At 45.1% G+C, this 23,502-nt stretch overlaps 2 protein-coding genes across 4 annotated transcripts in view; one reads left to right on the forward strand and one right to left on the reverse strand.

The window, feature by feature from the left end:
* Window positions 1–5,216, reverse strand: RPL24 (ribosomal protein L24). Its single transcript, XM_068160736.1, has 6 exons — window positions 5,109–5,216; window positions 4,910–4,985; window positions 3,287–3,397; window positions 1,315–1,451; window positions 868–931; window positions 1–128 (listed from the first exon to the last, which is right to left on the reverse strand). The coding sequence occupies exons 1-6, from the start codon at window positions 5,111–5,113 to the stop codon at window positions 48–50; spliced, it is 474 nt and encodes a 157-aa protein (XP_068016837.1). The 5' UTR covers window positions 5,114–5,216; the 3' UTR covers window positions 1–47.
* CEP97 (centrosomal protein 97) overlaps window positions 5,214–23,502 on the forward strand; it is a 24,443-nt gene continuing 6,154 nt past the window's right edge. For 2 of the 3 annotated variants that reach the window (XM_068160732.1, XM_068160733.1), the window contains exons 1-10: window positions 5,214–5,496; window positions 8,208–8,350; window positions 10,534–10,692; window positions 12,199–12,300; window positions 12,864–12,977; window positions 13,786–13,952; window positions 15,134–15,298; window positions 17,389–17,522; window positions 19,512–20,259; window positions 22,026–22,101. In XM_068160732.1, coding sequence (XP_068016833.1) covers window positions 5,442–5,496; window positions 8,208–8,350; window positions 10,534–10,692; window positions 12,199–12,300; window positions 12,864–12,977; window positions 13,786–13,952; window positions 15,134–15,298; window positions 17,389–17,522; window positions 19,512–20,259; window positions 22,026–22,101 — 1,863 coding nt within the window. In that variant the 5' untranslated portion in view covers window positions 5,214–5,441. Of the gene's footprint in view, window positions 5,497–8,207; window positions 8,351–10,099; window positions 10,196–10,533; window positions 10,693–12,198; window positions 12,301–12,863; window positions 12,978–13,785; window positions 13,953–15,133; window positions 15,299–17,388; window positions 17,523–19,511; window positions 20,260–22,025; window positions 22,102–23,502 lie in introns of those variants that run through there. The other variant, XM_068160734.1, reaches the window with a different exon arrangement.

Genomic DNA, 23,502 nt, shown 5'->3' on the forward strand with positions numbered 1-23,502 from the left:
TGGATGTTAAGTCAGATGTTTATTCAGAATGCTAACAGTTTGGCAAGTTAGCGCTTTCCACCAACACGGGGAGCGGAAACCTTGACTGGCTTCACGATCTTCTGCTTAGGTGCTGCCTTTGTAGGAGCCTGTAGAGAAACAGTAAAAGTATGAGTGAAAAGCAGCAATCTATCTGCAGTCCTGAAAGCCTCCATGTGTAGTTATATAAAGATTCCTGTCAGAAATCAGGCAAAATAAATCTTATATCATAATTAGTCAGAATTACAAACTAGGAGATTAAATCATGTTGTCACACAGTTATACCACTGGAAGCCAACAATATGCAGGATGCCAACATAATGGTAAGTAATAATGAAAGAGGTGCAGACTGGAGGTCTGGAGAAGAAGAGCTGCAGGCTGGAGGTCAGGAGGAAGTTTTACACAGAGTGATTGCCCACTGGAATGGACTGCCTGGGGAGGTGGTGGAGTCACCATCACTGGAGGTGTTCAGGAGGAGACTTGACAGGGTGCTTGGTTGCATGGGGTAGTTGATTAGGTGGTGTTGGATGATAGGTTGGACATGATGATCTTGAAGGTCTCTTCCAACCTGGTTTATTCTATTCTATTCATCAATATATTGCTACACAGCGAACATGTCACCTCCAGACAAGTTTTTAGCTATCATATGGTCAGAAAGTTGTTTTACTGTAGCATTTATTTCTTCTGTAAAAAAAGATTTGTGCTTTTCAGCTGCTTAGTACCAAAGTTTGGTCAAGGTGCTTAGAGAGCCAAGCACAGATGGTCATTTCCCCTTAAACACTCCAACAGAATGCTTTCCCAACATGGTATATTCCATTTTATGATTTCTATCCACCTCCTGCATCTTACCTTTGCAGCAGAAACAGCTGTTTTCTTGGTTGCCTGCTTAGCTTTCTTGGCTTCTTTTGCAGCCCTGTTCATTCAGAGAAGGAGTAATAGTTACCACCTCTGACATTGTTTCTTTGTCTCAATACTGTAAGAAGTTCCTCAGACCAAGAAATGGATACCTTCTTTCAGGTTTAACCTCTGGGGAGACTATTAGAGAGGCAGCAGAACAGTGGATCCCTTTTCTCAGGAGAGAGCTAGGAGAGACCCTTCCCTGCTGTTACTATCTCTTACTGAGGTTACTAGGTATTACCTCCAAATACACTGACTTAAACCAACCACAATGAAGCTTATGGAACATATGTAGAGAATACTGAATATATAGAACACACAGAGATCGAACTGTTACATGAAAAGCATTAATCATCTTTGAACAGGCTGGGACAGCTCCATTTATCTCTGACTTCTCACCTAATGGCTTGTTCCCTCTGCGCCTTTCGTACTTCGGGCTTCTGATTTCGTTTAGCCATGATCTCAGCTAAAGATGCACCAGTAATAGCCCTCTGGAACTTAACAGCGCGGCGTGTACGCTTCTTTTGTACCTCTTCCTGAAATGACAGGAGACAGACAGTGTTACAAATGTTACAAGGCTAGAGACAATTCTAGAAACAGGCTGGTATTAAGATTGAATCTATTCCAAAGCTGTATACAGTAGATTTTTACTCCTTTTTTACCAGGTGTTTACTCCAAAATTTTACCAGGCTTGGTAGTTAGATAATGGTTGGACTTGATGATCTTAAAGGTCTTGTCCAACTGAAACAATTCACTGACTCTAGGATACCTGAAAGGTGGCTGTAGCCGGGAAGGGGGTGGCCTCTTCTCCCAGGCAACCAGCACCAGAACAAGAGGACACAGTATCAAGCTGCGCCAGGGGTAGTTTAGACTCGAGGTGAGGAGAAAGTTCTTCACCGAGCAAGTCATTGGTCATTGGAATGTGCTGCCCAGGGAGGTGGAGTCATCGACCCTGGAGGCGTTCAAGAGGAGACTGGATGTGGCACTTGGTGCCATGGTCTAGTCATGGGGTCTGTGTTGATAGGTTGGACTCGATGATCCTCGAGGTCCTTTCCAACCTAAGTGATACTGTGATTCCTCACTTAGGATGTAACCAATTTCTTGACTTGCCAAAGCAGATAACTAACTAAAAAAAGCAATGTATTCTCTTTTGCAAGGTATTCAAAGTTAAAAAAATCCCACAAAACAACAACAACAACAACATCTTTTGCATTCTTCTGCAAGCTTACTGGCAAAGACATTGACTTACAGAATCAGAGAATCATTAAGGTTAGAAAAGACCTGCAAGATCAAGCCCAACCTTCTACTCAACACCTCCATGACCCCTAGACCACTTATAATACTTCCACAAGCCCTTCTAAATTCTGTTAGCTGTGCAAATTTAACATGAGCACTGAAAATTCTTCATACTACAGGCCTTTTTTATAATATATATATAAAAATAATACTACTAATAAAAAAAGACCTCCTACAAAGTTACAGCCCAAAGTTTTCAAGAAGTGTTTGTGAAAAGTTCCCCCACCCCTTAACCCCTAAATCAGCTTTCTCTGATGTCACCACTGAGGAAATCTGCAAGTCCCAACTTTTAGAAGGCCTGCATATTAAACAGCACTGCTCATTTTTAACAAAGCTGATGGTTTTTTAAACATCTACCATACAGTTGTTAAATTCTGTGGAACCTACTGTGATTCTGAGAAGTCCCTCAAAGAGGGATATGGAGGTGCTGGAAGGTGTCCAGAGAAGGGCCATGAGGATGAGCAGAGGGCTAGAGCACCTCTCCTGTGAGGACAGACTGAAGGAGTTGGGGCTGTTCAGTCTGCAGAAGAGAAGGCTCCCAGGTGACCTAATTGTGGCCTTCCAGTATTTGAAGGGGGCCTATAGGAAGGCTGGGGAGGGACTTCTCAGGATCTCAGGTAGTGACAGGACTAGGGGGAATGGAATGAAGCTGGAGGTGGGGAGATTCAGGCTGGATGTGAGGAGGAGGTTCTTCACCATGAGAGTGGTGAAACCCTGGAATGGGTTGTCCAGGGAGGTGGTTGAGGCCCCATCCCTGGAAGTGTTTAAGACCAGGCTGGACGAGGCTCTGTCCAGCCTGATCCAGTGTGGGGTGTCCCTGCCCATGGCAGGGGGGTTGGAACTAGATGATCCTTGTGGTCCCTTCCAACCCTGACTGATACTGTGATACTGTGAAGTGACACAATCCAAACGCAGCGGTTTTGCTGATCTGCTTAGCTTTCAAACACAAAGCTGCACAGAAACGTACATAAAGGCGCTCACATCGTCACCAGTACTGACCAGCGTACCCAAGTTACCTCCACCAGACCGGTGAGCACAGAAACCTTCAGAGCATCAACAGCTGGCATGTACTTACTGACTGTCCCTTCTTGTGTTTACGCCGGTACAGAACAGTCCAGTTGATCTGACGGGGGTTTCTCTTAGAAAGGAATGCAGACTCACATTTTGCATTCAAGAACTGGAAAACCTGAGAAGGGGAAGGATTTCAGGTAAGCTCCATTTCCACATAAAGACGTTATCACAGTGCAATAAATTAAGTATTTTTGTTTAATTCAGTGCTTGTTCACAGTGATGCTTTTGTATTTCTCTACGTAACTCTGACAATTAAAAATTGCAGAAGATAATGAAACAAACCCTGAAGTTTGCAATTTTGTTCTGTTGATCTAAACTGACCTCTTACAAAGCATTCTGAAGCCACTTAATTTTTTTTGAGGACAGCTTGAATTACCACTTGCATCCTCTGCTGGAATCTATTCTAGGCACTGCATTAACAGCCATATAGCCTGGGGAAGAGGAGGTTCAAGGGAGACCTTATTGCTGTCTACAACTACCTGAAAGGAGGTTGTAGCCAGGTGGGGGTTGGCCTCTTCTGCCAGGCAGCCGGCACCAGAACAAGAGGACACAGTCTCAAGCTGCACCAGGGGAGGTTTAGGCTGGAGGTTAGGAGGAAGTTCTACACAGAGAGAGTGATTGCCCATTAGAATGGGCTGCCCAGGGCGGTGTTGGCGTCACCATCACTGGAGGTGTTTAGGAAGAGTCTGGATAGGGTGCTTGGTGCCATGGTTTAGTTGATTAGCTTTGGATGATAGGTTGGACTCAATGACCACAGAGGTCTTTTCCAACCTGCTTTATTCTATTTTCTATTCTATATCCAGCAGCATTCTGCCAGTGTCTTCAACTATGAGCTTCCTGTAGTCAAATGTTGGCTAAAGGAACACAAGGAGACTAATACACTGATCAAATCCTTCTTGCATAGTTACATTAACCTTTTTGCCTAGAATAACACGCAGAACTAGACTGATTTTTTAGCTATACAATTCAAGTATAAACTAATTCCCAGTAAACAGCTCAAGGATACATTCAGTCTGTTAACTGTCACCTCCCAGGAGATCCTGTACAGCAAGAGTGTATGCAAAGCCTCAACCTTTCTTTCTCAGATATGTGTAGCTTAATTTCTGACAGCCCTATCTGCATGACATAGGAGAGCATGGGAAAGGGCTTTCCCTATTTGATCCCAACGATCTGTACCCAACTTATTGCCAAGTCTTGTTTGCTTCAGCAAATCTCAGTGTTAGACGCTCTATGTTTAAGTCGAATTTTTACAGGACTCTGGTACTTTTGTCCAGATGCTTTCAGACACCCTTCCCAAAACACACCCTACCGACTCACAAATCCTAGCATAACCGAAATCCTTCTACGAAACACGTCTAACAACAGTCACCGGAAGAGACATAGGGATACTATCCTCACACCGCTCAATGTAAACGATTCAGACACATGCTACAGCAACGCAATCGAAGACCTCAGCAAACACCGAATTCCTCACTGTTGTGTCAAAGTGCGAGGCCTCCGCTTCCCTCAGCACCGCGGCAGCCCCTCAGGCCTCCCGTCCTCCCACTTTGAGAGGGCCCGCTCCTGTGAGCCTCTCCTGCTCCGCATGGCAGCTGCCCCCACCCCGCGAGACTCGCCCGGACCTCACCTTGCCGTCAGTGCGGGCGTAGCGGCGCCCATGGCCCGGGTAGATCTTGTACCCACTGAAGCTGCACAACTCGACCCTGAACGGGAAAGAAGAATTAGGGGAGCGCAGGTTAGCGGGAGGAGTAAAAGGCGGCCCTCACGCGGCCTCCATGTAGCGGATGGCCCCGGATAGGGCGGCGGGGAGCCGCCAAGTTTCTTACTTCATGATGGCGGCAGCTCCGAGGCTGGCGGCGGCCGGGCCGGAAAGGAAGAGGCTGACAGGAAGCGGCGCACAGCACGCCGGGACCGCCCCTCCCGCGCAAGGCCTGACGGGAGGGCAGCGGCTCCCCGGCTGGAGGGGCTGGCAGGGGTCTAGTAGCAGCGCTTACACTGCCGGGGCTTCCCGTTGCTTGGTTAAAACCCTGCCAGGCGGCTCCATAAGCAGGACATCCCATCCTAGCGCAGAATAAAAAATACAGTTTTCCTGTCGCGGTGCACTGTAGCCGTTTGGCGTCCGGCGCTCTGTTGCCTGGCGGCGTTGGCAAGCTGGAAACATGGCGGCCACGGGAGTTGTGGCGAAGACCGACACTGCCTCGCCGTCTGCAGGGGGTAAGAGGAGCACGGGAAGCATCGAGCCCGCCAGGTTGCAGGTGTTGGGGGCTGACCGAGCGCTGCGCCAGTGGGGGTTTGTTTGGGTCGTCGTTGTGTGCCGGCAAGAGGCAGGGGCGCGCAGAGCACCCTGGGAGCAGTAGTTCGCAGCAAGATGTGCTCGAGTGTGGGGCTCGGGGCTCGGACTACAAGTCCCGAAAGTCGCGATGGCTCCATGTAGGGCGCGGGGTGCTAAGCTGAGGGGGAGCTGGGGCGGCTCTGGAGGGGCAGGGTTGCGCCATCTCCTTTTAGGGGATAATGGGGGGGGCTTGGCTTCTCCCCGCGTACGGCCGGCACCTGAAGCCACCAAGCAGGGCTGGAAGCCGTCAGGATGGCGCGGTGTCTACTCGTGCATCCTGGCCTGAGGAGCGGGGGTCGCTGCTCAGCAACGGGTTTGGCTCTGGCCGTGGTCCGGAGGGCGCCGAGAGGAGCTGCCCATCCTGCTTTGGTCGAGGCCCCTGAGGAGGAGTTTGCCCGCAGCCTTGTAGAAAGTAGACTAGGAGTTAAAATATGGCCCCATTTTCCTGCGGTGGAGGGCAGAGAGGTCTTGGGGGACAACACTTCCTCTGAGGGTGCAGTGTCTTGCTTCTTGCCTCCCTCTGAAAGGATATTGGGTTATAATCACGTCTGGCTTTGAAGGCTTAGGAGATCAGTGAGAGTAGAGGCCTGAGCAAAAATGACAAGTCTCTTAATGTACATAGTTGCCAAATGAGTAATAAGCAGTTTTAAAACGTTTTTTTCCTGGGTACTGTTAAGAAAGTCACATTCCCTAGGTATTATACCAATTAGCCTTTATAGTATGAAATTATGTTAATTTTCTTAAGAGACATAGTTTCTGCTGTAGATAGAGAGTTTCTTGCTTAAGCAAGCAAGCTAAACAATGTCCAGCTTATTGTAAGGAGGAGACAAACAGACCCCCTTGGCATGGGACCTTCGCTTCCTTGAACTTTAAAGTTGTCCATAAAGGATACTCCTGGACAACTGAGATAGGGCCAGAATCCTAAGCTCCTCTAACACCTCTATGAAATCCTCGTGTTGTCTGTCATCATGGATGAGTAACAATAGTGAGACTGACTGCTGAGATGTTTAGATCAGTAGAGAAGCAGGTGGATGATGCTGCTGTTGACATACAGTTTCTTTGCAAATCATGGAATGATAGGGGTTGGAAGAGATCTCTGGAGATCAAGTGCACTCCCACTGCCAAGGCAGGTTCACTTGAAGGTTGTCCAGGAAACATGTCCAGGTGGGTTTGGAATGTCTCCAGGGAATTTGAATGCCTCCAGAGATGGAGACTCCACCATCTCTCTGGGCAGCCTGTTCCAGTGCTCCAGCACCCTTAAAGCAGTTCCTCTTCATGTTTAGGTGCAACTTCTTATGGTCAAGTTTGTGCCTGTTACCACTAGTCCTGTCACTGGGCACTGCTGAAAAATGACTAGTCCATTCTCCTGACACCTACCCTTTAAGTACTGATAAACACTGGTGAGCTCTCCCCTCAGTCTTCTGTTTTCCAGACTTCAAAGACCTCATTCTCTCAGTCTTTCCTCATAATAGAGATGTTCCAGTCCCCTCAGCATCTTTTTAGCCCTTTTGTGCACCCTCTCCATCAGTTTTCTGCCCTTTTACTAGGGAGCCCAGAACTGGACACAGTACTCCAGAAGAATAGGTGTGGGGGGAGGACATCCCTTGACCTGCTTGCCACACTCTTCTTGATGCAGCCCATGATGCCATTTGCCTTCCAGGACAAGGGACACGTTGCTGGCTCATGGTCATCCAGTCGTCTATCAGGACTGACACTTCCTTTCAGTTCTTGTGTTATGTAAAGTAGCAGTTAATAGAATGGTGTTGTACCTGAATGCTTGAAAAGTAGAACAGCCCTGTGTAACATCACTGAGTGCCCCAGTTTGAACAGGACACCTCATGTGTACGAAGAAGAATTACCTCTGTAATTCTGTACTGGGGATCCTGGCTCTCTCTTTGGTTGGCATGGGCCAGCTGTGATATCTTGTTACAAGGGCAGATGATAAATTTGGCTTTTTGGTTAAAATAGCTCAAAGTGAGAAACATGTAGTACCTTCTCCCTAAATGTGCAAAGACAGAAGTGTGACTGTTTCTGTTAGTACTGGCTCTGCACTGCTGCTCTTCAGAGGCTGTGGGTTTGCAAAGCAATGCCTATATGATAAGTGTCATCAGAGATATTCCTTTAAAAAGCAGATTCTTGAGCTGACAGTGATACACCAAAAATGTTGTTTGGTTTGTGTTGGGTTTTCCCCATCCATTGAATAGCTAAACCCTAGAAGCCTGCAAGCTATAAGAATATTGATATGGTGAGCACATTAGGGTAAGAGCACTGTAGGAACATGCTGCTGAAAAAGGCAATGCTATTTAATGAGCAGATAGTAAGAGAAGAGCAAGGGGAAGTGTGTAAAAACACACAGGAGAGGCTTAGTATGAGAACTATTATTAGCAGGTGTCACTATGGTTACTCTCATCTCTTTAGTCTGTAGTAATTTGCTTCAGTTTTACACTAAAACAGGATTATTCTGTGTTTGCAAATTGTCTCTGTGCATGATGAAACAAATCAGTCTCTCTTGCTTTGCTTTTTCAGTGTATGTTCTCATCTATAAAGTGTTGACTATGTTGACTTTGAGGTTGCTTTTCTTTTTCCTTCTCAGGTTTGGTAGTAAACTTGTCAGGTCAAGGATTGCAAAAACTGGGTCCAGCCTTACCCTGTGATGCTGATACTCACACTCTGATTTTGGACAAGAACCAGATAATTAAATTGGAACACTTGGAGAAATGCAGGAATCTGATGCAGGTCAGTGTTAGCTGAGTGGAATTTGCTGTGAAATAAAGGTGCTCTGATGCTAATTTCAATCCTTCTACAGGTTAGTGTTACCTGAGTGGAATTTGCTGTGAAATAAAGGTGCTCTGATGCTAATTTCAGTCCTTCTACTTTAAGGCCATATTATGTAATTGAAGTAAATTAGCCTTTACTGTCTTCATAGGGAAATAAATGATGGCTAACTTATATAGACAACTTTATTTTCAGTTTAGCTCTGGAGGTGATAGTGGGAGAGGCTGTTTTGGTACTTACCTAGGTAACTAAACCTTAAATAAATCCTCATGGGGAGAGGTATTGTAAGAACAGTTAGTCACTGGTAGCTCAAATTTCAATGCTGCTTAGCTTTTGAACCTTAAAAATAACTTAGTTTTATCTTTCCTCTGTGCAATTATAAACATGCAGACATGGCTCCACGACTCTCTTCTCTATTTGGCTTTCAGAACTCCTCACAGAGGAAGAGGCTTACTAGCCTTAATTTACAAGAAGAATAAAAGCCATGTGAAATAGGCAATAAAAGAAGCTATGCAAGGCATCTGTGTAGTCTTGTTAACATACTGACTCCTGTAGGCCCTCCTGTGGCTAGTGCTCATTTTAATTCTAGCAGCAATCCAGTGAAATCCATGAGGATATTTAGGTTGGACTCGATGATCTTCAGAGGTCCCTTCTGACCCATACCATTCTGTGATTAGTGACAACAATGTTAAGGCAGTACATGGTGCTTGCAAAAATCAGTGCTAATCCCTCCAGGGCAGAGCTGTACAAGTGCATGTTAAGTATCTTATAATCATAGAATGGGTTGAGTTGGTAGGAGCCTTAAAGATCACCTACTTGACTATGGGTAATGGAATGAAGCTGGAGGTGGGGAGATTCAGGCTGGATGTGAAGAGGAAGTTCTTCACCATGAGAGTGGTGAAGCCCTGGAATGGGTTGTCCAGGGAGGTGGTTGGGGCACTGTCCCTGGAGGTGTTTAAGAGCAGGCTGGATGAGGCTCTGGCCAGCCTGATCTAGTGTGGGGTGTCCCTGCCCATGGCAGGGGGGTTGGGACTAGATGATCCTTGTGGTCCCTTCCAACCCTGACTGATACTATGATACTTCCAACCCCTCTGCTGTGAGCAAGGACACCTTGCACTAGACAATGTTGCTCAATGCCTCATCCAGCTGAAAGGGTCTCCAGATAACTTGAGGTCACCTAATAGCTTTCAGAGAGAAAATCAACTGAGGTAAGAGAGGAGATGGAGTTGTTGCTACAACATTCACCAGTCTCCTAGCTTGGTGGTCATGTTATTAAGGTGTATGTCTCATCAGAATGTATGCATTTAAAAGTTGGTGATTAGCAGTCCTGCTAGCACAGGACCTTTTTGAATATCATCTGAAAGGTGGTTTGTTCTCTACTGTATTCATAGAATGGTTTGTGTAGGAAGGCACCTTAAAGATCATCTAGTTCCAGCCCCCCTGGCATTGGCAGGGACACCTTCCACTAGACCAGGTTGCTCAAGGCCTCGTCCAACCTGGTTTTGAACATCACTTGGTACCATGGTTTAGTAGTCATGAGGTCTTGGGTGACAGGTTGGACTTGATGATCTTTGAGGTCTTTGCCAACCTTATCTATTCTATTCTATTCTATTCTATTCTATTCTATTCTATTCTATTCTATTCTATTCTATTCTATTCTATTCTATTCTATTCTATTCTATTCTATTCTATTCTCTATTCCATCTCCAGGAAGGGGGCATCCACAACCTCCCTGGGCAAACTCATCCAGTGTCTCACCACCCTAACTACAAATAATTTCTTCTTAATATCTGACATTGGCAGTGTGTAAGTTTTGTACAGCAGACATGATGCAACAATTTGCACAATGAGACAGCAATTCTTTTTAGGGTTTAAAAATCTTGCTTTCATGTAGCATAATTCCTCCTTCATTCTCCTTTATTTGCTAGGAGGCTTTCTTCTTAGCATTTCAGAGTGAATTGTAAAGGCTGCTTTCTTTTATCAATAAGTCATTTCCTTGGCTCTTACAGCTTGTTTTTTTGTGTGTCTGTGTTATTTGCTTGAAAGTGGAGTGTACAGATGGAAGAAGGCCCTGCTGGATTCGATTTTTAAGCACCAAAACTGAAAGCTTGTTTTGTTTCCTTCGTTTGTGTGTCCATCTGCAGCTCTCTGTAGCCAACAATCGCTTGGTGCGAATGATGGGGGTAGCAAAGCTGACTAAGCTCCGGGTGCTAAACTTGCCTCATAATAGTATTGGGTATGTGGAAGGGCTGAAGGACTTGGTGCACCTGGAATGGCTGAATTTGGCAGGCAATAACCTTAAGGTAAGTTGTTTGGTCGTTATCTGTTTTCCATAGTTGTCCCAGTTTGAAGGCAGATCCTCCCTTGCCTCCCACCAGGGCAGAAAAATGAGACTCAGACAAACGGATTGCAGAAGTGATGGAAAGTTTCAATGGAAAAGCAGTGAGTGGTTTACAGAAGCTATAAGCACCGTGACAAAAGAGATCCCAAAGCATACCCAGAAGCCTCCCAGCATTTCCCTTCTCCCTATCTGAGGGTACACCCAAAACCCCCAGAGCTCTTTCCTCTCCCCCCTCCACTGTTAGGCTAATCTCATCTACCCAGATCTGAGATTGCCCTTCCCCCTTCTGATCCTGGCATTAGGCCTAGCCAGGCCCAAGAGGCCTTGAGATAACTCCCCTTCCATTACCGGATAGGGAGCATCTTCCACAGGAACAGCAAGGGAAGAAAGGGGAGACCTTGCTGATTGATTTATGGGGAGCAAGACTTTATGGGAATTAAATCTGCAGCTTCCTGTGTCTACCCACTGGGCTGGACACTCGGGGCACCAGAGATGCACCCTGTATGGCAGCAGCAGGAAGCACTCAGCCCAGTCTGCCACAATAATCCTGTGTTGTAGAGTTTTGGAAAATGCTACAGAAAAATCTGACTTTTTCTGGTTTTGACTGGAGAAAAAGGTTGACATTTTGTCTACTGGTTTGTGAAGTAGAGGAGGGTAACCTTTGGACAAGAATTGTCTACCAAGAAATCACACAGTACTGGGGGGCTACAGTCATAGAATGGTCTGGGTTGGAAGGGACCTCCAAAGTTCCAATCTCCTCTGCAGTAAGCAGGTTCACTTAGGGCAAGCCACACAGGAATATGTACAGGTGGGTCTTCAAAGTCACCAGAGAAGGAGACTCCACAGCCTTTCTGGGCAGCCTGTTTCAGTGCTCTGGCACCCTCCCAGCGAAGAAGTTTTTCCTCCATGTTGAGGTGGAACTTCCTGCGTTCCAGTTTCTGCCTATTGCCCCTCATCCTAACACAGGCACTACTGATTAGAGACTGGCCCCATCTTCTTGACACCCACCTTCCAGATACTTGTAAACATTGATAAGATCTCATCTCCAGGCTAAACAGCCCCAGGGGTCTTGGCCTTTCCCCATTAGACAGATAGTTCCAGTGCCTTCATCGTTCTTGTGGCCTCTGTTGGACTCCCCAGTATTTCCCTGTCCCTCTTGAACTGGGGAGCCCAAAACCACACACAGTACTCCAGATGTAGTCTCACCAGGGCAGAGTAGAAGGGAAGAAAAACTTCCTGTGAATAAATAAAGGGCTTGATATAAAAATAAAATGACCTTGAGAAATAATCCCCAAATAGGAAAAGAATTGCCATCTTTATAATGAAGCTGTGTGAAAGCAGGAGGCTGTTTGGGGTTACTTACCTGGTGTTTCTTAGCTTTCAAAATCATTCACAATTACTGGTAACTGATTTAATTTACTAACTGAGAAATTGCTGCTGTGAGTAATGGACTCTCTTATTTTTGTAGGCCATTGAACAAATCAGTTCCTGCCTGTCTCTTCAGCATCTTGATCTGTCAGACAATAACATAGCTCAATTAGGTGATCTATCCAAGCTCACATCGCTGAAGGTAGATGCTATTTTATATCTGGTTTGGGTTTATGTTCTTTGCCTAAATAAACTTACTTTGAACACTGCTGCCTTTTAAAGCATTCATTATTCAAACAGTAGCTCTTAAAGCATTTTAATTAATCACTGTAACTTGTAGGAGGAAGCATGTCAGAATTCTGTTCGTTGTTTTCAAGTTGCAGGGCCTGAGGCAGTGAATTTTCTGCAACCACTCTCGTGATCTTGATAAAGATAACGTGGTGAGATCTTGTTCAAAGGTCTCAGGTCATGAATCAAGACAAACCATAGTGTTAGCTATTTCAGCTTGAGCACTGCAGAGGGGAAAAACGTTTCCAAATGCAACTTTTTGTGTCACTGTGCCTACAGTTCTGCATTTTGAACACAAGAAGGTTGAGGTCTGAAGTATAAAGATTAATTTCTACCTTGCTGGAATGAATGAAAGCAATTTGGATGACATCAGAAAGCCTTAATTCTAGTGTGTATTGTGGAAGTATTTCCTGAGCAACCAAGATTCTGGGAGTTTTGCTCAAGCATGCACTTCATCACCATGTGTTTATTTTGCAGACTCTTTTGCTCCATGGAAATATTATAACTTCGCTTCGCACTGCACCTGTTTGCCTACCTCAGAATCTGACTGTTTTTTCTTTGGCAGAAAATGAAATCAGAGACTTAAATGAGGTAAGAGACAGGAGAGAGATCACCTTGCCTTTAGGTAGACTGAAAACAGAGTTCTTTTGAGGATGTAGCTAAAGATGAGTTTTCCTTATGTTGATAGAAGTAAGTTTTAATAGTGTGCATGGAATACCTCTTCTGGCATTAGCTGCACAAGATAGGTCATAGCTTTTAAAATTCATCCTTGAAAGAGATTTTTTCCCCCCCTTTTAAAATGTTTTTACATTATTCAACTATATAAAAAGTATACTTGAAGGACTAAAGTCAGAGAGAGCTTTTCATGATTGAAAATTGAAAGCTGAGCTGAAAAACTGCTGCAGAGGGCTTCTGCAGCTGCTGTTTAGAACAGAGGTTTGAGTTGCACTTTTTGCAACTGGATGCTCTTGGAGCCATGTCTTGTCTTCTCTGTTTCTCACATATAAGAGAAACTAATATTCTGCCTATGATTTTTCACAGAATCATAGGATGGTTTGAGTTGGAACCCCACTGCCACGGACAGGGACACCTCCTGCTAGACCAGGTTGCTCCAAGCCTCCTCCAACCTGGCCCTCTCCAGCCACAGTTCCCCAAGCCTTATGGTCCCTTCCAGCATGAACCATTCTATAAATCTATGTATACATAGGAAAAAAAATGGCAGTAGTTGATTGAAGGCCCTTTGAAGATGTTAATGCTCAAAAGGAAATGTGATTTTGAGTGTATTGATAGTTATGTTGTTTTGTGTGAGATGTCTAGCTGTAACCAGGAGAAATATAGGGCATTCTGTAAGCATTTCATGGGTTCTGCACACTTTACAAACATGTCTTGTCTTTTCAAGGTTTCTTTCCTGGCCTCTCTTCATCAGCTGGAACAGTTGTCAATTATGAACAATCCTTGTGTGCTGGCCACACCTTCTATCCCTGGCTTTGACTACAGGCCATATATTGTCAGCTGGTGTCTCAACCTGAAGGTTCTTGATGGATACCTGATTTCTCAGAAGGAAAGGTGAAATAATAGTATTAAATCTCTTAAAATTAGTAAATAAAGTTTGACTAAGCTGAAATGGCATTTTTCTATAATTAACAGATGGAGAAGTGGCAATGATCTGAAATTTTGGTTGTAGGGCTAATGGCATGTAAGATACAGGCCAATTGCTAAAGTTTTCTTCTATTACACAGGAATTGTTATGTAAGTTTATTTAAGTTGTGACAGTTCAGGCTGTGCATCACACTACAACAGAAGTATAGAATAGAATTAACCAGGTTGGAAAAGACCCTTGAGATCATCAAGTCCAACCTATCACCCAACACCATCTAATCAACTAAACCATGGCACCAAGTGCCTCATCCAGTCTCTTCCTAAATGCTTCCAGTGATGATGATTCCACCACCTCCCTGGGCAGCACATTGCGATGGCCAATCTCTCTTTCTATGAAGAACTTCTTCCTAATATCCAGCCTAAACCTCCCCTGGCACAGCTTGAGACTGTGTCCTCTTGTTCTGGTGCTGGTTGCCTGGAGACCAACCCCCACCTGGCTACAACCTCCCTTCAGATAGCTGTAGACAGCCTCTCCTCATAGGGCTTATGCTCCAAACCCCTCCCCAGCTTTGTTGCCCTTCTCTGGACACACTCCACTCCAAGTCAACATGTTTCCTAAACTGAGGGGCCCAGAACTGGACACAGGACTCAGGGTGTGGCCTAACCAGTGCTGAGTACAGGGGCAGAATTACTTTGCTGCTCCTACTGACCACACTATTCCTGTTACAGGCCAGGATGCCTTTGGCCTTCCTGGCCATCTAGGCACACTGCTGGTTCATGTTCAGCCTACTATCAACCAGTACCCCCAGGTCCCTTTCTGCCTGGCTGCTCTCCAGCCACTCTGACCCCAGCCTGTAGCACTGCATGGAGTTGTTGTGGCCAAAGTGCAGTAGCTGGCACTTGGACTTGTTGAATGCCATCCTGTTGGACTCTGCCTATCTGTCTAGCCTGCCAAGTTCCCTCTGCAGAGCCCTTCTAACAGACCCAACACCTGCCCCCAACTTGGTGTCATCTGCAAATTTACTGATGACTGATTCAATCCCCTCATCCAGATCAGCAATCATACCCACTAGACACAGAGTAATCAATGCAGAGCTAGGGGATTGATGCCATGCATTAATGGTGACCATTTTCACCCTTCTTAACAGTTTGAAAGCAGAATGGCTCTACAGTCAAGGTAAAGGAAGATCATATCGACCTGGGCAGCATGTTCAGCTAGTCCAATATTTGGCTACTGTTTGTCCTCTTATATCTACATATGGTCTCCAGACTGAAGAGGATGCCAAACTGGAAAAAATCCTGAGTAAGCAGAGGTGAGGAGTTCTTGTTTCTCTGCTGTCGGAGACTGTACTTGAGAACATATTATATCTAACAAATAATAAGGCATATAATTAAATTTTCCCTTTAAAAAATTTCAAAGCAGCATGAGGGATGGAGCTGGGGAGAGTAGTGGAGGTACATTATGTGTCCTAGAGAGGAATGAGAAGCAAGACAGCAGCAGGAGGATTGTTTTCCTGTTTGCTTAGCTATCCAGGGGCAAAGTCTTTGTATCTTTCAGTCTCTGTTCTGTAGGACAGTGAAGGTGCTTTATGTTGGGACTGCAAATGAAATAAACTACTTAGATTTAAGAGAAAAACACAACCTACCCTACTCTACTGTTTGCTGTTGTTGAAGTGAGGAAAATCTCTGTAAGGACTTTAACTTCTAGCTGTTCTAACTGTAAATGAAAGCCATGGTGGTACACTGATGTATTAGCCACTTGTTTTTGTTGTTAGTTTGTTTTGTCTTGGTTTTAAGGTTGTCCTTTGAAGGACACTGTTCCCACTTGATCTCTTCATGTGGACAGCTTGGGTCTGTCAGCAGAGACCACTAGAGCCTGCTGGATCTGCCAGCAGTAGCTGGTTTTGCTAAGATCTGTGCAAGTACAGGAGGAGAGTTACCATGATGCACTTCCCTGTCATGAAATCTGAACTAATTGAGAGGAAAAGCTAGAAAATGTGACAGTACAGGTATTCCTCTTCTCCAGGACCTCTTAGCAAAATTTGGTTTGGTTTGGGTTTGTGGTTTTTTTTCCCTACAAAGATGAGATGAGAAGACTCAGCTAAAAGGAGCAGGCTTTACAGAGAGGCATAGTGTGGGTAGAAAGTTGGACAACAAAGGTGTGGTAGGCAGGAGGGCAACATCTTGTCAAAAGAGCTGGAAACATGGGACTATCTGGAAGAAGCTACTGTGTACTTTGTCAGCATAGATTGATCTCCAGGAGGAAATTACAGAGATCTTGGGGCCATTTCAGGGGAGAAGGTACAACAAAAGCCTTTCTAAGTGTTCTGGTGCTGGTTGCCTGGGAGGAGAGACCTATTCCCTTCTGGCTACAACCACCCTTCATGTAGTTGTAGAGAGCAATGAGGTCTCCCCTGAGCCTCCTCTTCTCCAGGCTAAACAATCCCAGCTCCCTCAGCCTCTCCTCATAGGGCTTGGCCTCTCCCCAGCCTCATTGCCCTTCTCTGGACACATTCAAGTGTCTCAGTGTCCTTCTTAAACTGAGGGGCCCAGAACTGGACACAGTACTCAAGGTGTGGCCTAACCAGTGCAGAGTACAGGGGCACAATGACTTCCCTGCTCCTGCTGGCCACACTATTCCTAATGCAGGCCAGGATGCCATTGGCCTTCTTGGCCACCTGGGCACACTGCTGGCTCATGTTTAGGCAGCTGTCAATCAGCACCCCCAGGTCCCTCTCTGTTTGGCAGCTCTGCAGCCACTCTGACCCCAGCCTGTAGCTCTGCATGGGGTTGTTGTATATGCACACAAATATACAATATGATGGTTTATGTGAGGCAGTTTGACTTCTGACCTCTACTTCACGATCTTTGAATTTAGCTGGACTGAATTTTGTATGTTTTCTGAGTTTGTCAAGAATGCTGTCATGTTTGCAGTCATGTTTGTTGATTGGTGTCAGGACTTTGTCCTTTTAACAACAAGGAAACTCTCTAAATTTTTGAACATAAAGGACATTCCTTCTGTTCCTCAGACTTCTCTGTGCATACAAGCAAGGCATATCTTCCAATGGACCCTTAAAATATCTGCATCCCTTCCTCATGTTTAGAAATACTTGGTGGCTTTCAGTCTCTCATGGGGTTTGCACAATGCATTTTTTGTTTGTGTTTTTATATAATACATGTGCTTGTAATGAAGACAAAGGGGCAGGAGGAAGGGAAACAAGAGCAATCCCCTGCTTTGTGAGTAGTTCTGTTAGTGTCTTGTAGGTGTAGGGACCTGCATCAGTCGCTTCTTGTTTAGACTGGTCAGTTGTTTCCTTTAAAGTAGTTGATAGTTTCTTTTAGATGTCTTCTGTACCAGAAAAGTGTAAAAGAAATATAAATTCTGTTGGGATTTTGTGCTTAGACTCCACCAGAGGCAGCTGATGCATGAAAACCAAAGTGAAGGACCTCCCACAGCTTCTACTCCCAGCAAAACACCACCAGTTCCTTATGAACACAGCAGTCCAGCCCAGCCACCACAGATAGTTCTTGAAAGTGGTAAGAAGCTAATCTGCACCTGTGATCTAACTGAGGAAACAATTGATCTTTTGTTTTAACATCAATAATTTTGTGGAGAGAATTTCAGAGCAAGGCCCTGTTAGTTTATTTGATTGGGTTTTGGTTTGTTTTAAAGTTTGGGGAGTGTTTTGTGGCTGTTTGGGTTTTTTTTTTGGGTGGGTTGGTTGGCTTTTATGTTTTGTGGAGTGTTGTTTTGTTTTGTTTTATTGAGATTTTCCCATCTGACTCACAGAATCAGAGAACAGTAGGGGTTGGAAGGGACCTGTGGAGATCATAGAGTCCAACCCTTCTGCCAAAGCAGGTTCACCTAGGGCAGGTCACACAGGAATGTGTCCAGGCAGGTTTGGAAAGCCTCCAGAGGAGGAGGATTCACCACGTCTCTGGCAGCCTGTTCCAGTGCTCCAGCACCATCACAGCAAAGATTTTAGTATAGTATCATAGTATCAGTCAGGGTTGGAAGGGGACCACAAGCATCATCTAGTTCCAACCCCCCTGCCATGGGCAGGGACACCCCACACTAGATCAGGCTGGCCAGAGCCTCATCCAGCCTGGGCTTAAACACCTCCAGGGACAGGGCCCCAACCACCTCCCTGGACAACCCATTCCAGGGCTTCACCACTCTCATGGTGAAGAACTTCCTCCTCACATCCAGCCTGAATCTCCCCACCTCCAGCTTCATTCCATTCCCCCTAGTCCTATCACTACCTGAAATCCTGAGCAGTCCCTCCCCAGCCTTCCTGGAGCCCCCTTCAGATACTGGAAGGCCACAATGAGGTCACCTGGGAGCCTTCTCTTCTCCAGACTGAACAGCCCCAACTCCTTCAGTCTGTCCTCATAGGAGAGGTGCTCCAGCCCTCTGATCATCCTTGTGGCCCTTAACTTCCTCCTCACCTCCTCATCTTAAGGTGGACCTTCCTGTGTTCCAGTTTGTATCCTTTGCCTCTTGCCTTATTTATTATTGGGCACCACCAAAAGGAGACTGGCCCCTTCCTCTTGACACCCATCCTTCTCAGCCCTTCCTCATCAGACATGTTCCATTCCCTTCATCATCCTTGTAGCCTCCACTGGACTCTCTTTGATAGATCCCTGTCTCTTCTGAGTTGGGGAGCCCAGCATGAGGTACAATATTCCAGATGTAGTCTTGCCAGGGCATAGTAGAGAGGGAGGAGAACCTTCTTAAACTGTCTGGACACACCTTCCTTGAGGCACCACAGTTATACTTTGTTTTCCAACAATGCATTCCATGCCTATTTCCTGTCTTGACATGTTACTGAGATTTTTAAGTGGAAAAGAAACAATCCAGTGAACTAAAGAGTTGTTATTTTGAAGTAATGAGAAGGGAGGACTCTGGGAAGACCTTAGAGGCCTTGACCTGAAGGGAGCCTACGAAAAAGCTGGGGAGGGACATTTTACAAGGGCCTGTGTTGACAGAATAAGGGGGGATGGATTTAAGGTGGAAGAAGGGAGATTCAGGATGGATATTGGGAAGACATTCTTCACAGTGAGGGTGGTGAGACACTGGAACAGGTTGTGTAGGGAGATTGTGGATACTTCAACCCTGGAGATGTTCCAAGGCCAGGCTGGATGAGGCCTTGAGCAACCTGGTCAGTGGAAGGTGTCCCTGCCCATGGCAGGGGAATGGGAACTAGATTATCAGTCTCTTCCAGTCCAAACCATCTTATGATTCTATGGGTGCTCCATCTGATTAAGAAGTGTAACTTCTCCAGGGGAAGGCACTATGTACAACTTGCTGTACCCAGTATTTGCAGAGTTTGTGGATGTTATTGTGACAAATTGTTACTGTTCTTAACTGCTATCTAGAAATCTTATTGTGATGAGCATGTTGGATCTTCTAACACCCCCAGGTTGTAGCTATCCAATGTTATGATTTCCTATGAATGAAATGAGGATGTGTCATTTAAATACTACAAGACTTTAGAATATGTTTTTTTTTTCCTCTGTGTCTAGAACCTATTATCAAGAAGAATTCTTGGGTTGGACCAAGTGCCAATGATGATCATTCCTATGCAGCAAAGAACTCTTTTCTCCCTGAAAGAAGCTTTCAAAAGGACTTACACCTTGAAGATATACAGACAGATGAAGACAAACTAAACAGCAGCCTTTTATCCTCAGAGTCTACTTTCATGCCAGTTGCTTCAAGATTGTCTCCAGTATCTCCTGCTTCAGATCTGAAGCTCCATGGAATCAATTTGGGCCTAGAAGATGATGATGATACAGTAGTCAAATGTGTGAGGGATACTAATAGTGGAGAAACAGCTAACAAACAAGAAGCTTCATGTGTTGCAAGAGAGCATTCAAACAGAGTAGTGAGAAATGTGGAACCTCAAGAGAATATCAAAGAGAGTATGTCATTGCCACCTTCCAATCCAGTGACAGCTAGCCTGACTAGCAGCTGTTCAGTCTCCTCTGAAGACCAAATTCTGTGTAGTCACCCCAGTGCCTCAGTAGGTGCTGATTTGGGACCAACAACTTGCTGTCCTGATCAGAAGAAAGGAGAAAGTGCTTCTTCATTAGCTGGTGTTGATCAAGGCACAGCTGAAGTGCAAAGAATGAATAAGGCAGCTACCAAGCTTCAAGCCTGCTGGAGAGGCTTTTACACAAGGAACTACCACCCCCGAGCTAAGGAGGTGCGGTACGAGATTCGGCTGAAAAGAATGCAGGAGCACATCATCTGCTTAAACAATGAGATAGAAAAGTAAGTGCTCTGTGTTTGCAGACCTGAATGAATACAACCACTGTTGTTATGGGGAGAAATCAAATGAAAGTCAGTAAGGCCAAGTGTGAAGTTCTCTGTCTGGGGGTGAACAACAGTACAGGTTGGGGGCTGGTCTGTTGGAGGGCACCTCCAGGGGAAAAGATCTTGGGAGTGCTGGTGGATAGCAGGATGACTATGAGCCAGCAATGTGTCTTTGTGGCCAAGAAGGCCAATGGCCTTGTAGGGTGTCATGAAGAGTGTGGCAAGCAGGTTGAGGGAGGGTCTCCCCCGCCATCTATTCTGTCCTGGAGAGACCACATCTGCTGTACTTTGTCCAGTTCTGGGCTCCTTAGTTCAAGAAGGGAATTGCTGGAGAGGGTACAGAAAAGGGGCTAAAAAGATGCCAAGGGAACTAGAACATCTCTCTGATGAGGAAAAACTGAGGGAATTGGGTCTTTTTTTGTGTGAACAACAGAAGTCTAAGGTTGGAAATCTCATCAGTGCCCATCAGTACTTAAAAGGAGGTGTCAGGAGGATGGGACTAAGTTTTTTATCAGTGACAGAACAAAGGAACAAGCTTGAACATAAGAAGTTCCTTCTGAAGTTCTTGAATTGAAGGGTTGCTGCAGAGCACTGGAGCAGGCTGCCTAGAGAGGTGGTGGAGTCTCCATCTCTGGAGATTTATAAAACCCACCTGGACACGTTCCCATGTGACCTTCAGGTGATCCTGCTTTGGCAGAGAGGGTTGCACTGGGTGATCTCCAGAGGTCCATTCCAAACCCTACCACGCTGTGATTGTTCCAGGATTTTTCAGAAGAGGTACAAATGGGCCTTGAGATCACTGCTCACAGGGGAACCTAGCATTGGCAATATCACATTTTAATGATAGTAGAGAATTTCTTCTTGTAAGATAAGCACAGTGATGCCCATAGCTGTTGGTACTCTTGAAGTGCTTTCCATGAGTAGGTTGGGCTAGAGGCCAGTTCTCCATTCCCTTCTTTGCAGGACTTGCACATTTCACTGCATAACCAAAATAGAAGTTGTGAAGTGTGGAGGGTTTTTTTTCCCCCACTTGTCTCCTGGCAATTAGTGAAAAGAAGAATTCTCTCTGCCTTGCATGATTCAATTTAAAAATGCAGTTCTGTGCTTATTTCTGGGTTTTTTTTGGTGCTTTTTGTTAATCCTATAAATCCATGTTGGGGGGAGATCATTATCAAAGTTCCTCAGTTTATTTGTAAGACACAAATTGCAGATTTAGTTAATACCCTTCTGGATCAGCTTGACAGAGTTTTTTTTTGCTATCACAAGAGACAAAAGTTCTGGACCCCCAATGAACCTCTAGAAACTTTGAGGGCTTATACATCATAGTTACATCCAAGTGGTGTGGGATTGGGGAGAGCATAATTTGAAAGGAAGGAACACTATGTTTGTTTGTTTGTTTGTTTTTCTGTGCAGGACAAAGCAGCACATTTACCTAAAATAAAGAGCTTAAATTCAGTTCACAAAAAAACAAACAACCCAGCAACCCATCACAAGTATTGACAAGTCAGTGCTGCAGCAAAAGGAAGCAGAACCTTAATATAACTCTGGAAAAGAAATTTGAAGTCAGCAGCTGGGTATTGATAGCAAGCCAGACTGCAGTAATGCCTTAAGATTAGGCTGTGTTGTATCTTTCAAGAGTACTGGCATCTTTGTGATTCTTGCTCTGCTTGTTACCCAAATGTTGCTTAGTTAAGCTGCATAAATTTGGATGTGTGTTCTTGCAGATTAAGAAAAGAAAGAGAAGAAGATAAGATCCAGAGGCTGGTACAAGAGGAAGCTGTCAGATTTCTTTGGAACCAGGTAAATAGTTTCAGTCCTTTCATTTTCGTCTGCTTAACACATGAATCCAGAAGGCAGTATTTCATAGTGTAGATCATGCAAAAATAGTCAGTATGGTTCTTCCCCCCCACACACCCAGTGAATAGAATAGAATAGACCAAGTTGGAAGAGACCTTCAAGATCATCATGTCCAGCCCACCTAAACAACTAAACCATAGCACCAAGCACCCCATCAAGTCTCCTCCTGAACACCTCCAGTGATGGTGACTCCACCACCTCCCCAGGCAGCCCATTCCAATGGGCAATCACTCTCTCTGTGAAGAACTTCCTCCTAACATCTAACCTAAACTTCCCCTGGTGCAGCCTGAGACTGTGTCCTCTTGTTCTGGTACTGGCTGCCTGGGAGAAGAGACCAACCTCTGCTTGTGTACAACCTCCCTTCAGGTAGTTGTAGAGAGCAATAAGATCATCCCTGAGTCTTCTCCTCCTCTCCAGGCTAAGCAACCGCAGCTCTCTCAGCCTTTCCTCATAGGATGATGGCTGGGGTGGCTTATTAGAATCCAATTACTGTGCTCTTGGCTATACTGGTGTTCTTGGGGGAAATAACATTCCAAAGTGTTAGTACAAGAACAATGGTTGTGTCACAAAAGGCTAACTTATAGCCTGTTGTGAGAAGGAGGACAAAAATGCAAGGGAAGCTGAATAAACTCAGCAGAAGTGTGAAGAATGATGTGACTGCTAGATGCTCAGGGGCAAAGGAAACAGTGTCAATCTATGTAATTTGTGAGCAGCTCACTTGTGAAGTAGAAAAGTTATTAATGCATCTTGTAGTAAGCTGTTCTTCCAAGTCCTCCAGTTTCCTTAATCACAGGTTATCTCCTAAAGATTCCCCATCTTTTCTGGTTTTAAGAGTAGATTTCTTGTGCTTCAGGTACTTGCACTGGGAGGTTTGTGTTCTGGGTTTAAAAGCCATTATTTAACCACCTGGGTTTAAAAGCCATTATTTAACAGTGGGAAGAACATGTTTTTCCTCAATGCCATAGCAAATCTTTTGTTAGTTCACTCAGTCTTAAATTTTATACTAGAGCTTTGTTGCTGATTGCAAGGGAATAATCCCAAAGGACTGAAGATAGAGGAGGGTAGATTTAGACTGGATATTTGAAAGGAATTCTTTACAGTGAGAGTGGTGAGACACTGGAACAGGGTTCCCAGGAAAGTCATGGATGTCCCCTCTCTGGAGGTGTTCAAGACCAGGTTGGATGATGCCTTGAGCAACCTGGTCTAGTGGGAGGTGTCCCTGGCCACGGCTGGGGGATTGGAACTAGATGATCTTTAAGGTCCTTTCCAACCCAAATCAATCTATGAGTCTCCAAGCACTTTCTTAGCAGCATTTCCTAATGACATTTTTTCTCTATACTTTAC

Source organism: Melanerpes formicivorus, unplaced genomic scaffold, assembly GCF_026170545.1.
Source record: "Melanerpes formicivorus ecotype bairdi unplaced genomic scaffold, bMelFor1.0.p_v2 SCAF_51, whole genome shotgun sequence".
Taxonomy (NCBI): domain Eukaryota; kingdom Metazoa; phylum Chordata; class Aves; order Piciformes; family Picidae; genus Melanerpes; species Melanerpes formicivorus.